Raw genomic sequence first — 15,831 nt, 5'->3', positions numbered from 1 at the left:
TGCATGGACAATCCATGTGTTTGGTAGTCGCCGCTATTTGTGATAACGCCGTATACTCGCAGCATTCTGAGATGACGCCTGCATGCAGTAGTGTTCCGGTTCATATATTACGAGCTGCGGCTGTAATGAGTGAATTGATGCACTTTGATTTTACAGTAAAATCCAAATCTTAAGAAACAATGAAGTGCTTACAAGATGGAATTTATATCCCGTCATCGATGTACTGCAAAATTAATAGAAGTATTGGTGTTTGTTAATAACATTTTCCGTTGAGTTTCTCTACACGTCTTATTAGATTGCCTTGAAAAGTTAATTTTAAGTAGGATATAAGAGGGAAGGAGAAGATGAAAAGACGGAATCCTTTCATGTTGTAATAACACACGGCTCTACGGGCAGCTAATTAAAAGAGATGTTATATTACATTCAGCAAGCAGTTGAGGTGCGTCTAATTTAAGGAAACCGCTGCGAGGTATGTGAAGGTGTCCCAAGAAACATCATGAAAGGGACCTTTCACACAGGACGGAATAGTCCGCACGACCACCGCAAGCCGTAGTAAATTCTGCACCAAAACCCACCGGCTACTTACGGATTTTGATGTAGATTTTAAAATGGCTTAAAACCTGACTGCAGTTAGACCTGCGAATTTTGGTGTGGAATTGCGCAGCTACGGATTTGGCTGCGTCTTGCGGTTCATTCAGGCATGCAAATTCGCATATAGTCCTGCCTGTATGTATGCCATCCCTGGATACAGAAGGTGTCGTCTGTTGGAGAGACCCTGTGCCTCCCTCTTCTTCTCTAAGCAATGAGCCCATCCCTAATGTCAGCTGGTCACTAATTGGCTGACAGTCAGGTTTAATCTGACTGGTGCAGAGCCCAAGGGCAAGGAAGCAGCTCTATTAGTCCTTATGCAGGAGGAGGAGTTCAGAAAGTGCGGGAAGGAAAGAGGGTGGTGATAAATAGAGGAGGAGAGAGCAGTTAGTGAGTCGTCGTCAGAGTCAAAAAGGAGGAGGATGTCAGAAAGTGAGAGCGAGGAGTGCAGCATGTTTTCTCCCAAGGTCGAACGCAGGAGTCACCCATTCCCTTGGCATCTCACAGCAGAGGAAGTGAAGCATTTCTCCGAGATCAACTTCTACAAAAATAGTCATAACTTTCCGGTGAAGTCAAACCGTGATCAGACAGCAAATGCACATTCTTCAGTGCAACATATTGACTTTATTAATTTGTGTGCGTATGTACATTTTGCGCATGTAGGGCATGGTTATTTGCGCACTGCATACGAATACACCCTGATTTTTCTGGCTATTTAGCCTAATGAGGTCCAGATGTGTTCTTTTTTTTTTATAGAATTGTGCAGCGTATTGTGCATTTGCACACCTCCAATAGACTTCTATGGGGACCCTTGGTGCTCAAATGCGCACAAAAATAGAGCATGCTGCATTTTTCACTGCGCATGCAAAATGCACGTGAAAGAAAAAGGGATTTAGGCAAACAATGGGATCAATTCTGCATATTATTATTTCTCTGATCTGCTTCAGCTTTCAACGCTGATCTAGCATCTGAAGGAGACTCTGATTGGTTGTTTGCCTTTCATCACCTGCTCTAACTAGCACAGGACCATACATGCCCCAATTGACGCCATGGCCTTGTTTTATGACAAGGTACTGTTTTGTCCCCATATCTCAGCAGTCTTCTGGATGCTACATAAAGTTATACAAATTAACCCCTTTATGACACCCATACATGTGCATGGTGTTTGTATGGAGCGGACTTAGAAGCTGAACCTGCCCCATATGCATTGGGTGTCGGTTAAGAAAGACAGCCAACCTGGCCACCAGGGTCAGTAGTAACTCCTATGCTGGCCGCTAGCCCTTTAGATGCCGTGGTCAGCATTGACTGTGGCACTTAAATGGCTGGATAAGAGGAGGGAACTCCTTCTCTTTCCCAAAATGCCCCCCTTCCCCTTTCTCGTTATGAGATTGAGGAAGTCCACTCAGGTGTTATGTCAGCCTGGGACCATCTGAAGGCTTTCAGGCCCATCATGGATTTCTTTCCACCCCTAGAAGATGTTAAATTTACCATCTACTGTATTATTGAAGTATTGCAGTATAATGTACAAGCAATGAAATAATCAGAAGTTCAAGTCCCCTATGTAGACTAAAGAAAAAAAAAAATAACTAAAACATTTTTCAATTATAAAATGTATTAGAAGTAAACAAAAACCCTATTGTCCCCTGATATATTATACATAGTTATTAGAGCGCCCCCTTGTTACAGTCCTGGGTATAATAGATGATGGGAGAGATCTCTGTATTGTCCCCTGATATATTATACATGGTTATTAGAGCGCCCCCTTGTTACAGTCCTGGGTATAATAGATGATGGGAGAGATCTCTGTATTGTCCCCTGATATATCTATACATAGTTATTAGAGCGCCCCTTGTTACAGTCCTGGGTATAAATAGATGATGGGAGAGATCTCTGTACTGTCTCCTGATATATTATACATAGTTATTAGAGCGCCCCCTTGTTACAGTTCTGGGTATAAATAGATGATGGGAGAGATCTCTGTATTGTCCCCTTATATATTATACATAGTTATTAGAGCGCCCCCTTGTTACAGTCCTGGGTATAATAGATGATAGGAGAGATCTCTGTATTGTCCCCTGATATATCTATACATAGTTATTACAGCGCCCCCTTGTTACAGTCCTGGGTAAAAATAGATGATGGTAGAGATCTCTGTATCGTCCCCTGATATATTTATACATAGTTATTACAGCACCCCCTTGTTATTGTCGTGGGTATAAATAGATGATGGGAGAGATCTCTGTACTGTCCCCTGATATATCTATACATAGTTATTAGAGCGCCCCTTGTTACAGTCCTGGGTATAATAGATGATGGGAGAGATCTCTGTATTGTCCCCTGATATATTATACATAGTTATTAGAGCGCCCCCTTGTTACAGCCCTGGGTATAAGTAGATTATGGGAGAGATCTCTGTACTGACCCCTGTTATATCTGTCCATAGTTATTAGAGCGCCCCCTTGTTACAGTCCTGGGTATAAATAGATAGGAGGGATCTCTGTATTGTCCCCTGATATATTATACATAGTTATTAGGTCTCCCCCTCAGCCATCTTTTATCTAAACGAAATAATCCTAATTGTGATAACCCCTCTGGGTATTGTAGTCCCTCCATTCCATTTATTACTTTAGTTGCCGCCTTTGTACTCGCTCAAGCTCTGATATGTCCTTCTTGAGTACTGGTGCCCAAAACTGTCCACAATATTCCATGTGTGGTCTGACCAGTGACTTGTAAAGAGGAAGAACAATGTTCTCATCATGTACCCCTAGACCTCTTCTGATACACTACATGATCCTACTGCCTTGGCAGCAGCTGCCTGACGCTAGTTGCTCAAGTAACTAAAACCCCCAAGTCCTTTCCCATGTCGGTGTTCCCCAGTGGTTTCCCCTTTAGTGTGTAATGGTGACATGGATTTCCTCTGCCCGTGTGCAGAACCGCACATTTATCAGTGTTACACCTCTTTACCCAAACCCCCATTTACAATTGTATTCAAAAATATAATTTCAATATAAAAGATCTGATTTAAAAAAAACAATCTGCCCCCCCCCCTTCCCCCCAGTCCTTGCTGTGGGACCCACACTACATTCTAGCTGTGTTCTCTGGCCTTGCATTAGATGAGGAATGTTTCTTCTTGTATGCCACAGACAATCCATTTCTTCAGTGCCCTGCTGCCCTGACCTTTCCTCCTCACACCGCACAGATGAGTAGACGCTATTACTTTGCTGCGCAGCGCTGGAAGTCATATTGCTTTTTTATAGATCACTTATGTGTTGGGAAAATGGCATATTACATAGATTCATAACATTGTATCTGCAGGATGAGTCTGTAGATATCCCGGACACCTTTTCCTCTTTTTCCAGAAGCTGTGAAGCCTGAAATTGGTTCCCTCAATTAGAGTAATTGGATTGTCTGGTAACGGAAATGAGAAGAAAAATCTGTAAAGCACAAAGAACGGGGTTTTTTTTTCTTGGCAAAGCAAGAAAAATTCTTTTATTGAATTATTTAAATACAATTTAGCCACGAGCTTTACGGTATCAGCAATGCAGACTTCACTCTATGCTAATGGTCCTTGTGCTGCGGTAGGCGGTCGGCGACACAGGGTTCAGGACAAGAAGCGGATAGATTTTTATTACAACGGCTAGCGACATGTAAATACACACTCATTGTAGGAAAAATCAAGCACCTTCATGGAGTTATCAGAGGGATGAAACCTTCTCTGTGATTGTAACGTTATAAGTATTATAATATCAGAGCAAAAGGAGAATTTACTGTGCAGAACCGACCCCTTGTGGGGAGGCTCTAGTACCCTGTTGTACCGCCTCTAGTTGGATACAGGATGTGATACGGGGGGCATGGAGGCTCTAGTACCCTGTTGTACCGCCTCTAGCTTGGATACAAGATGTGATACAGGCAGGCATGGAGGCTCTAGTACCCTGTTGTACCACCTCTAGCTTGGATACACGATGTGATACGCGAAGGCATGGAGGCTCTAGTACCCTGTTGTACCGCCTCTAGTTGGATACAGGATGTGATACGGGGGGCATGGAGGCTCTAGTACCCTGTTGTACCGCCTCTAGCTTGGATACAAGATGTGATACAGGCAGGCATGGAGGCTCTAGTACCCTGTTGTACCACCTCTAGCTTGGATACACGATGTGATACGCGAAGGCATGGAGGCTCTAGTACCCTGTTGTACCGCCTCTAGCTTGGATACAAGATGTGATACAGGTGGGCATGGAGGCTCTAGTACCCTGTTGTACCACCTCTAGCTTGGATACACGATGTGATACACACAGGCATGGAGGCTCTAGTACCCTGTTGTACCGCCTCTAGCTTGGATACAAGATGTGATACAGGGGGCATGGAGGCTCTAGTACCCTGTTGTACCACCTCTAGCTTGGATACACGATGTGATACGCGCAGGCATGGAGGCTCTAGTACCCTGTTGTAGTGCCTGTAGCTTGGATACAAGTTGTGATACGAGGGGCATGGAGGCTATAGTACCCTGTTGTACCACTTCTAGCTTGGATACAAGATGTGATACAGGGGGCATGGAGGCTCTAGTACCCTGTTGTACCGCCTCTAGCTTGGATACAAGATGTGATACAGGCAGGCATGGAGGCTCTAGTACCCTGTTGTACCACCTCTAGCTTGGATACACGATGTGATACACACAGGCATGGAGGCTCTAGTACCCTGTTGTAGTGCCTGTAGCTTGGATACAAGATGTGATACAGGGGGCATGGAGGCTCTAGTACAATGTTGTACCACCTCTAGCTTGGATACAAGATGTGATACAGGCAGGCATGGAGGCTCTAGTACCCTGTTGTACCACCTCTAGCTTGGATACAAGATGTGATACAGGGGGCATGGAGGCTCTAGTACCCTGTTGTACCACCTCTAGCTTGGATACAAGATGTGATACAGGGGGCATGGAGGCTCTAGTACCCTGTTGTACCACCTCTAGCTTGGATACACGATGTGATACGTGCAGGCATGGAGGCTCTAGTACCCTGTTGTAGTGCCTGTAGCTTGGATACAAGATGTGATACGGGGGGGCATGGAGGCTCTAGTACCCTGTTGTACCACTTGTAGCTTGGATACAAGATGTGATACAGGCAGGCATGGAGGCTCTAGTACCCTGTTGTACCACCTCTAGCTTGGATACAAGATGTGATAGAGGTGGGTATGGAGGCTGTAGTACCCTGTTGTACCACCTCTGGCTTGGATACAAGATGTGATACGGGTGGGCATAGAGGCTCTAGTACCCTGTTGTACTGTCTCTGGCTTGGATACAAGATGTGAATACAGGGGCATGGGGGCCCTAGTACCCTGTTGTACCCAATCTAGCTTGGATACAAGATGTAATACGGGCAGGCATGGAGGCTCTAGTACCCTGTTGAACTGCCTCTGGCTTGGATACAAGCTGTGATACGGTTGGGCATAGAGGCTCTAGTACCCTGTTGTTCTGACTCTAGCTTGGATACAAGATGTGATACCGGCAGGCGTCTAGCGGCCAACAAGCTGTACACAAGCGGAAGAAGAGGTCACTACAAACAAGGAGCCTCCGAGAGCCTTTTATAGACCAAGGGGAACACCACTTTTAGGGCCTCCGGTGACAAGACCGTTCATCTAATTACTCCACAACTCTCAGCATTTGAGATGTAACTGCATTCCGAGTCTTGCAGTAAAATGACAACTTCTTCTAGGGGGGGTGCGAATGTTTTTTTGACAAAGTGTACTTGAATGAGATAGATGAGAAATAAATAACTGTTATGCAACATTCTAATGTTTAGTAGTAAGGTCTTACTATATCTAATAGCCACAGCATTTAGCATACACGGTAAGCAATGTACAGTTGGTGCAAACTTGTCCAGAAGAATACCCGAACAATAAAAAAAGAACACCTCTAAAAGAAAGGGCTGATTCAACAAAAAAACAGCAACTCTTGGTGCATCGGCGATATTTACTTAAAGCTGTCTGAGACACTTGTACACAACAAGGGAATGAACGGTTCCCCTTAAGGCAAAACTCCAATGATGAATAGAGAAATACATTGAAATAGTTAAGCACACCGTGCTACGCAGTTTCCATAACTCCCATACACATTGTGAAAGTATTGCATTATATTTTATGCAGTAGTGTCGTGTGCATAAAATTTGTGCTGTCTGCATAGCAAGACGTACGTGTACAAAAGACACATATTGTAGTTTTACTAACAGGGTCTCAGATGCTAAACATGCAGCTTTGACATAATTAACCTTTGTAATGTGTTACTAAGAGAGAAGTATTACACATGCTGTAAACTTTGAATTGTTGACTTTGTGGTGGATGCCCCCCTTTATGACCTCTTACATTGCAACAATAAAACAGAAGAACATGGAAACATCACTTGCATGTTTCTCATTATTTTCTTCTCCGATGCATCGAAGACTAAATAGGCATACCTGATTGCTACGGCTACGATATCCCTTGAATATCACCTAAATAAAGTGATTACTTTAACAATGTCAATGATAATTACATAAATGTTGCGTAGCTCTCTGTGTTACCTTTTTGTATAACTCCCATTGACATTTATGGGAGTCGGTTGAGCTCGGCTGTATCGTAACACAAGCCACCTTGTAATCACTGGTGTTGCCAATATGGGGCTAAGGACTGGGTAACACTTCTTGTCTCAGTAGCGGCGTAATTTCTTAGGACTTTGGAAATCTAAGTAAGTTTGTAATAATCTCAGACGTAAGTTCCGGGTTTCGTCAGGGATATATTTTTGGTCTAAACAGCGGCAGGAGTAATTGTCTGGATTTTAATCAAAGACTGATACATATTACGGCACAACTCGAGGGTGTTGGATTGTAAAACACCGTTATACTTCATTTAGGCCTATTTGTCTAGAAAAATGTCTTCCTCCACGCCCCATTGACGTAGTCTTCTTTGACTCATCTTTCCGCACGAACAATTTAATGATTTAGCATTTTCTGGAGGAGAGCACAATATATAATTCTCATGAATTCTGTGATCCCATTAATTTCTCTTCGGCTTCACGGATGAAGAATTCACTAAATGTAATATGCGTCATTCAGATTCTTAACTTTGTTATGTTGAAGCTCGCTGTTACTTTTTTAACCGGAGAAGAGGATCCATTAAGAATCAATCGGTTTGTGAAGCCTAAGGAACCTCGCCGGTTTCCTCCATTGAAGGTTCATGCCAGAAGACTTCTTTAGTTGACACTTTCTAACTATTTAGGATCTACTCTCAGGATAGGTCATCAATGGCTAATCGGCAGAAGTCTGCCGCCCAGGACTCCCACCCATCAGCTGCTCCTGCAGGAAGCAGACCTCTATGTAATTTGTGCAGTGAATGTGGCTTAGCCTGCAGTTGTATGAGGATGTCATATTGATGATGAGTATTACTCATACTGCTTCAATATATTGTTTAAGACGGTGTCCCCCTTGCCTGTCACAATGTGTCAAATGTCCCTGTCATCCGTGGAACTAGAGTGTGGTATATAATGGAGGATAGTGCCCTTTCCCCTGGAAAGAGTAAGCTATAGTGAAACCAAAACCAGCCTATGGCCAAGTGGAAGCAGAATGGGAAGCGGTCCATGGCTTGTTCCTCCAGCACTTGTGGAGTAAACAAACTTACCGTTTCTGATCAGTAAATCATTTGACTGCAGCATGGAAACTGTCCCGGTTCATTCTTGCGTCTGCAACTCTGATATTGAGAATCGGTTGGTACAAGCGGGAGGCAGTGCGGTGAGTGAGAGTTCTGAAGAGCTGGAGCTGGGCTGATGATGTGGATACAAAGTTTTCCCTGATGACCGTGTTACAGGTAGACCCTTGTCCCCAGTGACCACACTGGCTATAAGTCTGATCCTGATGACCTGGATGCTGCGCCACACCAGCTCTTTCACAGTACCACTCTAGGCCACTGCACAATGTTCGGAGCTATCTGCTTCATGCAACAGACGATTGACCTGAAGAAACAGCTGCTCAGAGGGTGTCCTGGGCAGCAGATCGCCCCAATCAACTATTGATGACCTATCCTAAGGATAGGTCATTAATATAGTTAGAAGTGGTACAAGTTCTTTTAATGGTCATTCTCCAGACAAGTCACTCATGTTGTCGATATACCATACACGTTTCTCCCAAGAGGATCCCTGTGCCGCTAAATCTTTATTTTATGTCCCTCTTCAGTTGTTTATTTGTTTTTGGCTTTCAGATTAGTAGTGGACCACGGGGACTGCTGAGGACTCTCGCGGATCAACTGTTGAAAAGCTTCTACAGATCACTGGATTCCACAGTACACTATTTGTAGCACAGTGGCCTGTTTTGGTATTGCAGCTCTCTTCCACTGAAGAGGCACTGCACTATAAAAAATTTCAAGCTTTCCATAGCAGCTTCTCAAATGCTGATTATCTGGTGTCCCAAGCGGTGGACCCTTGCAGATCTGTCATTATTGACCTATTATTGTGACACATGGTCCAGGGCAGTGTCCAACTCTCCAGGATTGGGGTCAGTTGACAGGTGTTGTGTTAGGTCCAGCAGACCAAAGCAGCGTCTTGTCTCTTGAGTCTGCTTCTGTTCTTTCCAGCATTCACAGGGTTACTGTGTCTAGCTCCTCCACCAATCTTGTGGGGATTTGTAATCAGTTTTCTATGTAAACCCCCCAGACCTCACTCACAATGCTTGGTGGTGTTGTTCATTCCTTGGATGACTGCTCGCAAGCTGCTGGTGTAGCTACCCTGTCTGTATACAGCTCTTTGTAGTTTATATTGTGTCTTTATCTGTTCCCAGCTCCCTGTTTGTTTACTGTTGGGTTTTGTTTGTCTCTTTATTTTCTGTATCTGTGATCTCTGCACAGGCCAAGCTCCGGTTTCCATTTTTCATCCACTCCTGCATATCCGCGCGGCTCGGTGCATCTGATTCCCCACCAGGTAGGTAGGAGTCAGGGTTAGGAAAGGTGGCCTGGATCTCTCCACCACCAGGAGTATCTCCAGGACAAGGATATCTAGTCCATCGGAGTTCAGGGTAAGGCACATACTCGTTCTTTGTACCGAGTCCCCACATTTCCTCGGTCTTCACCTGGTGTCAGCTGTCTATCCTGCAGAGTGGTTCCATTCGGCAGGACGACTCGGTGGACCCACAAACACTACGTTACATGTTGTAATCTCTCAGGGATCCAAGGTCTTCCTGAGGTCTGAGCCTCTGAGTTCTTCAGGAAAAACCTTGCATCCATGTCATCCGTGCAGCCCTGGCCACTCAAGATCGGTCTCTCCAGCAACTCCTTTTCTCCTGCTGTTTTTAACTGGTGCTCTTTCTGGTTCCCAAGCTTGGTCTCACCACCAAAAAAAGTAATAAAGCCCACATCCATCATCAAGATTAATGGGTTTATTGAAGTTTACACAGTGCTTAGTTTTCTCCCTTGACATTGGGGTGGTACATTTGTTGGACCTCAGTAGCACATACTTGCTCGTAGGCCTTAGGCTTGACCCTTCAAAGACACTCACTGTCTAATTTCAATGTTTCTATCCTGACAGAGTGATGGGGGCCACTTGGCGCATTGTGCCAGCCACAGGTTGTCCTTCCCAACACCCAGGGGGCAGAGTGTTAAATCAAACATTTCCAAACGACAGAATTTAAAGGAAAAATATACAAATATGTCCATCTGCAATGCAACACCCTCTTAGAGTCGGTTAAAGTGATAGGTGGCCACATGCAGGCTCCTGAAATGATAGAGAAAAAAGTCTACGTTGCCTCCACTAACCTGACCGGCACGGTGCTCCATTTTACACCATTGTATCATATGATTATGTATCACTGAAGGAGGTGAAGACATTGTTACCGAGTGCATGGAGGTGCAATTACTGAGAAGTCCAGTCATTCTTAAGACACTGAGTAGAGACAATGTGTCACAGGTTAATAGTCTCATTGAGAAGTACAGATGGGCTGAGAAATGTTCACACCGATGAGAAATCGCTGCTTGATTTTCTATGCTTAATGATTAGAGAAAGTACGAAGCACGGAGTTCTGGCAGCTCTCACTGCAGACAATATTCAGCTGATTTGTCAATGGCTGTAAAGACTCAGTGCTGTAACTGCACAATCGGTCCCGGCCTTAGGATAGTTGGCGTCATGTACAAATTTTTTTGGTGCTCCCCCCCCCCCACTTGCCGGTCATAAGAAAAAAAGTGTTATATATTGCAGTGATAGGCATACTCACACCAGAACCACAGTACTGTACTAGAACCAAAGTACGGTACTAGAACCAAGCTCATAACATAAATACAGCACCAAAACTAAGCTCAGTATGTAAATGCAGCACCAGTGCAGAAGGGGCCCATGCGGAAGATGTGCTCAATTGTGCGAACAAGTTTATTCACCCGAGCTAATATAACCATGCACAGGAAAGCCCCGCTCCCTCTTGTGGGACTACCCACAGTCATCATATCTGGGATATAAAGAATTGTAGTTGTAGCCATCAAACAAGTGTAGGAGAGGCGGCAGACTAAAGGCGGCTTCCCATGGGGGTATGCGCTTTAGTACACGCAACATATCTGTGCTATGTGTGAGGTATTTTTGTGCACATATAGATGCATTTTACTGTAGTTTTTGCGCACATGGGGCATGTTTATTTTTATGTGGCAGACTAACACCCCAATTTATATGGGTATATAGCTTAATGAGTTCCCAGATGTGTTGTTTTTTGATAGAATTGTGCAGTGTTTTGTTCACCCCATTGCTCACTTCCCCATGACTCCTTTGCCCTGCTTTCGGGATATCTGGTCACCAAGAAGGTGATTACCAGCCGGGGTACTGCAGCTCCCCGGCTGGTAATCACTTTGCGGCGCCACGGCCAGATGCACACACTGATGGCAGTGTGTGCATCCAGGATCTTCCTCCCTGGCCTCCTCTTTTTAGTTCTGCAAGAGAAGAGGTCAGGGAAAGAGGCGCTGCTGCGGGCACACAGACTTCCTCCGGCAGCAGCAGCACTCGGAAGACCAGGTGGGGGGTAAGTATATGGGTTCAGGGGGGAGGGTTCTATAACTACTGGGGCTACTGTGGGGGTCACTGTTACTACTGGGGTGAATATACGGGACACTTTTAGTAATAGTGTTCCCTATATCAGCTGCAGTAGTGATAGTATTACCCCCGAGGCTGCTATGGGGGTCACTATTACTACTAAGACAACTGTGGGGGTCACTATTACTACTAGGCAGGGGCGTAACTGTAGAGGGTGCAGGGGATGTGGTTGCACCTGGACCCAGGAGCCTTAGGGGGCCCATAAGGCCTCTCTTCTCCATATAGGGAGCCCAGTACTATGAATAAAGCATTATAGTTGGGGGCCCTGTTACAAGTTTTGCATTGGAGCATAGGAGCTTCAAGTTATGCCTCTGTGCAGCATGGTTTAGGTATGGGTACAGATACAGATAGAGGGGGGCCCCAGCTCACCTTTTGCATCAGGGCCTCTGAGCCTTTAGTTACGCCCCTGCTACTAGGGCAACTGTGGGGGTCACTATTACTACTGAGGCCACTGCCCTCCTATGGAGTGAAAAGCACTGAGTAAAGTTTGGTGTGTTTTATAAAAACAAAAAAGTTTGTTACGGTGTTAGCCAGTAGAGCAAAATGTGATTATTCCCAGTAAGAGAAACCAAGTAATCTTGTAGATATGATACCTTTTAAATGGGTAACAAAAATACATGATGTTGATGCAAGCTTTTGGACTTTTACTCCAAGTCCTTCATCAAGGCATAATGAAATGGATCCGAAGAGGCATGCATATTTATGCACTCATACTTGTGACAAGGCACATACATTGATTTGAATAGTCACTGGTAAGGGAGTGAAGGTTTTATGGTCCCTGAATTAGTGTTAGAGGGGTGACCAGGCCAGCAGTGTTATCTGTGCTATAGATTTCTCTTTCTTCCCAATCACGCATAAATCCTCGTGAATAATTTAACCCTCTATTAAAAGTGTCAAAAGTTGTTATGAATTTAAAATCCCAAATTCTTCTATGGCTTTGTGACTTGAAATTGCCTTTCAATATCATAACTTTCATATCTTCTATGCCATGTCCATGGCTAGAGAAATGCTTGGCCACAGGTAATTCTGTCTTTCTCTGTTTAATCAATGAGATCTCATTCTTGCTTTAAGTTTTTGTCCTGTTTCTCCAAAATAAAGGCCCCTAACAGGACATTTGAAGCCACTGTGGGGTACCCCTAATACTACTGTTATGTCAATTATACTCACAAAGTGGCAAAATTCTAGCGGAAACAGCGGACATAACTAAGAAACAGACATAACTCATAACTAACAAGCACTCAAAACACTCACCTGCATATCTGCACACATAGCCAGATGGAATAACTATAGAATGTATGAGGTATAAGTTCGTATTTTGGCTAAAATACTTAAGCCTGCGAGCCCACTTCAAGGGTCTTCATTGTCTCATGGTTTCCTACTCTAAAGAGAAAACTTGAAAACATGAAACCTGCCTGCATGCAGGGCGATTGTTCCGACGGGGATGGCCCCGCGTCGGAACCTAGGGACCTACCTAGACCGAGATGACAAATGAAACATAACAGGACTGAATACAGCTCACACCAACACGTCATGGAAATCACTGTTACTACTGGGGCCACTATAGGGCTCATTCACACAGGCGTAATTATGCTACGTATTTGCACGATCGAAAATTGCTTGCGCCCATGTCTTTTAGCCACTCTGCCATTTTTTTGTGTGCCCAAATATACTTCACATTTGCATGTGCAAAAAAGAGTGCTGATGCGGCCATTGAAATGGTGCACAAATATGCAATGAGTATGCAAATTTCATGAGTATTCACTGCGTATTTGCACCGGACCATTCCCTGCAATGGCCTATGGTGGTACGGAATTCACATCTAAATAGGACATGCCGCATATTTTTTCACATGATCATACATCACGTGAAAATATATGCTCATGTGAATGAATCCATCAGTAGGTTGTATTCACTGTGCTTTACGTACGCAAAAATTGAACGCGTAATACGCTGCACAAAAATGCTTGTGTGAATAGGTCCTTACAATACAGTTTTAGGCTAGCTTCACACGGACATATTTGCGCACGCAATACGCAGAGAATAGAACCCATTGATTTCTTTTGCAAACACATTGAGTGCACATTTGCGCACCTCCCATAGACTTCTATGGGGACCTTTTGTGTGCAAAAGTAGAGTGTTAGTCGGGCAGACGTGGGCATTGTGTTCTGAATGTGGGACTGCTTTTTTTCCAACACTGTCATGATTAAATTGGTTTTGCTTCTTCCACCCAGCTGCAGATTGTTGGTCATCTCTTCACCACTATGCAGAGGCCTCAGACCTGACAGCCTGCGCTGCAGTGTTGGTGTATGAGCCCTCATATATGCATGTGTCGCAGCTGCTCCTGTTTCTTCCTGTGTTTGCAGTTTATGCTCTGCCTTCTGTTTGCTCAAGTACTTCCAGCCTGTTCCTGAACTTGCTCACTCCTTGGTTCTTATCCAACTTCCTGGCTTCCTGGTGATCAGTCCTGACAGGGTTAATCTGCGCCTAGGTTCCCGCGCAGGGCCGCCCTTGTCAGGGCTAATTCTCTGCTTTTGATAGGCAGGGACTTTCCATCTCCTGCTTCCAGCAAAGGACTAGAACCCCTGGTCACCTTGCATTCCAAGTCACGCCTTCCAGCGGTGAGCATTTGGGTTTCCAGAGTCAGCTGTCTGCCCTGCCGGTCTGTTTTATCTACTGGTTGGGGCAACACAGCAGGTCCACATCAAATCCCTAACATAGAGCAAGCTGCATTTTTTTCCCTGCGCAATCCAAATGCGCCTGCATAATCAGGAAATTCATATTGCGTGAACAAATCCGTCTTTGTGAAGCCATCCTTAGGTGGATGGGGCGCTCGGTGAAAATGAGTTTGACACCCCAGTTGTAGGTGCTACAGAAACAGCTTCCCCGGAGAACTTACAGCCTCCCTTTTAGAACATGATACACTGCTAACACGTTTCTTAGCTTTTATGTCCCTTCATTATATTGTCATTACTCTCCGTGTCCTCATAATCATCCATCTTACTGAGATCAGTATTGACGGGCGGACGCTCGATGCCCATTATCTGCAATGTAGAGGAGTTTCTGTTTGTGTTTTCCATTTATTTTCATGATTTAATTATACGGTAATTTGGATAATGTGTCATCATTTACGACGCCCTCTTACAGAGCCCCAAAACATTTCATCTGCTAATACAAATAATACCGTCTTTTCCCGAATGTAAGGAAGGGTATTATATTAATTTTTGTTCCAAAAGCTGTGCTCTGAGGAGTGGTCCCACAACCGAGGAGATAATGGGGTACATTGAGGCCTTGTCATGAGGCTCTACCGTCTCCTCCCCTGGGTGTAGCACGGGACCCAACCAAGTTACTGCTGGGGAAGTTTCACAGGGTAAACCAATACGGGGTTTACCTTAAGTCCTTTGTCACTCGTGACGCCACCATTCCGTGCGGTGAATCCGGTAGTTGAAAATAAGATCCACACACAGGGATAACATTATGAGCAAAACTGGGAACGGTCGGTCAGGCTCGTCTACTTGCAGAAAAACCATGTACAGTCCAATTTTACATACGCCAGCAGAATAACGGTGCAGACACAAAGGTAGTGTGACAGGGAGGATTCACAGGATGATAGACAATTCACAGTCCTAGTTATCTGTGGGGTTCTGTTCCCAGCCACTCTCCTTCTCTAGCTCTCTATCGGTCAACACTCACATCTGGAAAAAGGCACTCAGCGCTGCATGGTGGCTCCTCTCACTCTCACTCAGTGCTTAGGGGCAGCTCTGGCATAGCCTGGGTAGGCTAGTTCCAGGCCAAGCAGAAGGGAATTGCTCGGCTTCTTCCATTCTGTCCACACACAGACCAATCCGTGTCTGTGGGGTTAACTTACTTGCAGACTCCTCACTCACTAACTTCTGTAGGAAGACTAACTTTTGCAAGAAGACTATTGCACTAAACCTTGCATACACATATATAAAACATCATCATGTGACACACAACAAGATACATTTTCCAGACATAACCCAGACATTAACCCGTTCAGTGCTGCAGAGGTGCAATACACATCAAATTCACTCACGTAGAAGACACTTACAACACAAATGCACAAGAAAAACACATGCATACTTCTGGCGTGGCCCTCTTAACTCTGGACGTTAACCACTACACTAGGACTTATTTTCCGGGGA

General features: G+C 44.7%; 1 protein-coding gene across 1 annotated transcript in view; it reads left to right on the top strand.

Moving 5' to 3' along the window:
• Positions 1 to 1,637: 1,637 nt before the first annotated feature.
• The window catches only part of LOC136611806 (S-antigen protein-like), a 28,277-nt gene continuing 14,083 nt past the window's right edge, over positions 1,638 to 15,831 (top strand). Inside the window, exon 1 of the mRNA XM_066591723.1 lies at positions 1,638 to 1,658. Within this exon, the coding sequence (XP_066447820.1) occupies positions 1,638 to 1,658 (21 nt within the window). The remainder of the gene's footprint in view (positions 1,659 to 15,831) is intronic.

The sequence above is a fragment of the Eleutherodactylus coqui genome, chromosome 1 (assembly GCF_035609145.1).
Source record: "Eleutherodactylus coqui strain aEleCoq1 chromosome 1, aEleCoq1.hap1, whole genome shotgun sequence".
In the NCBI taxonomy this organism is placed as follows: Eukaryota; Metazoa; Chordata; class Amphibia; order Anura; family Eleutherodactylidae; genus Eleutherodactylus; species Eleutherodactylus coqui.
Note: the sequence above shows the minus strand (reverse complement) of the source record. Positions and strands in the feature narration are given on the sequence as shown.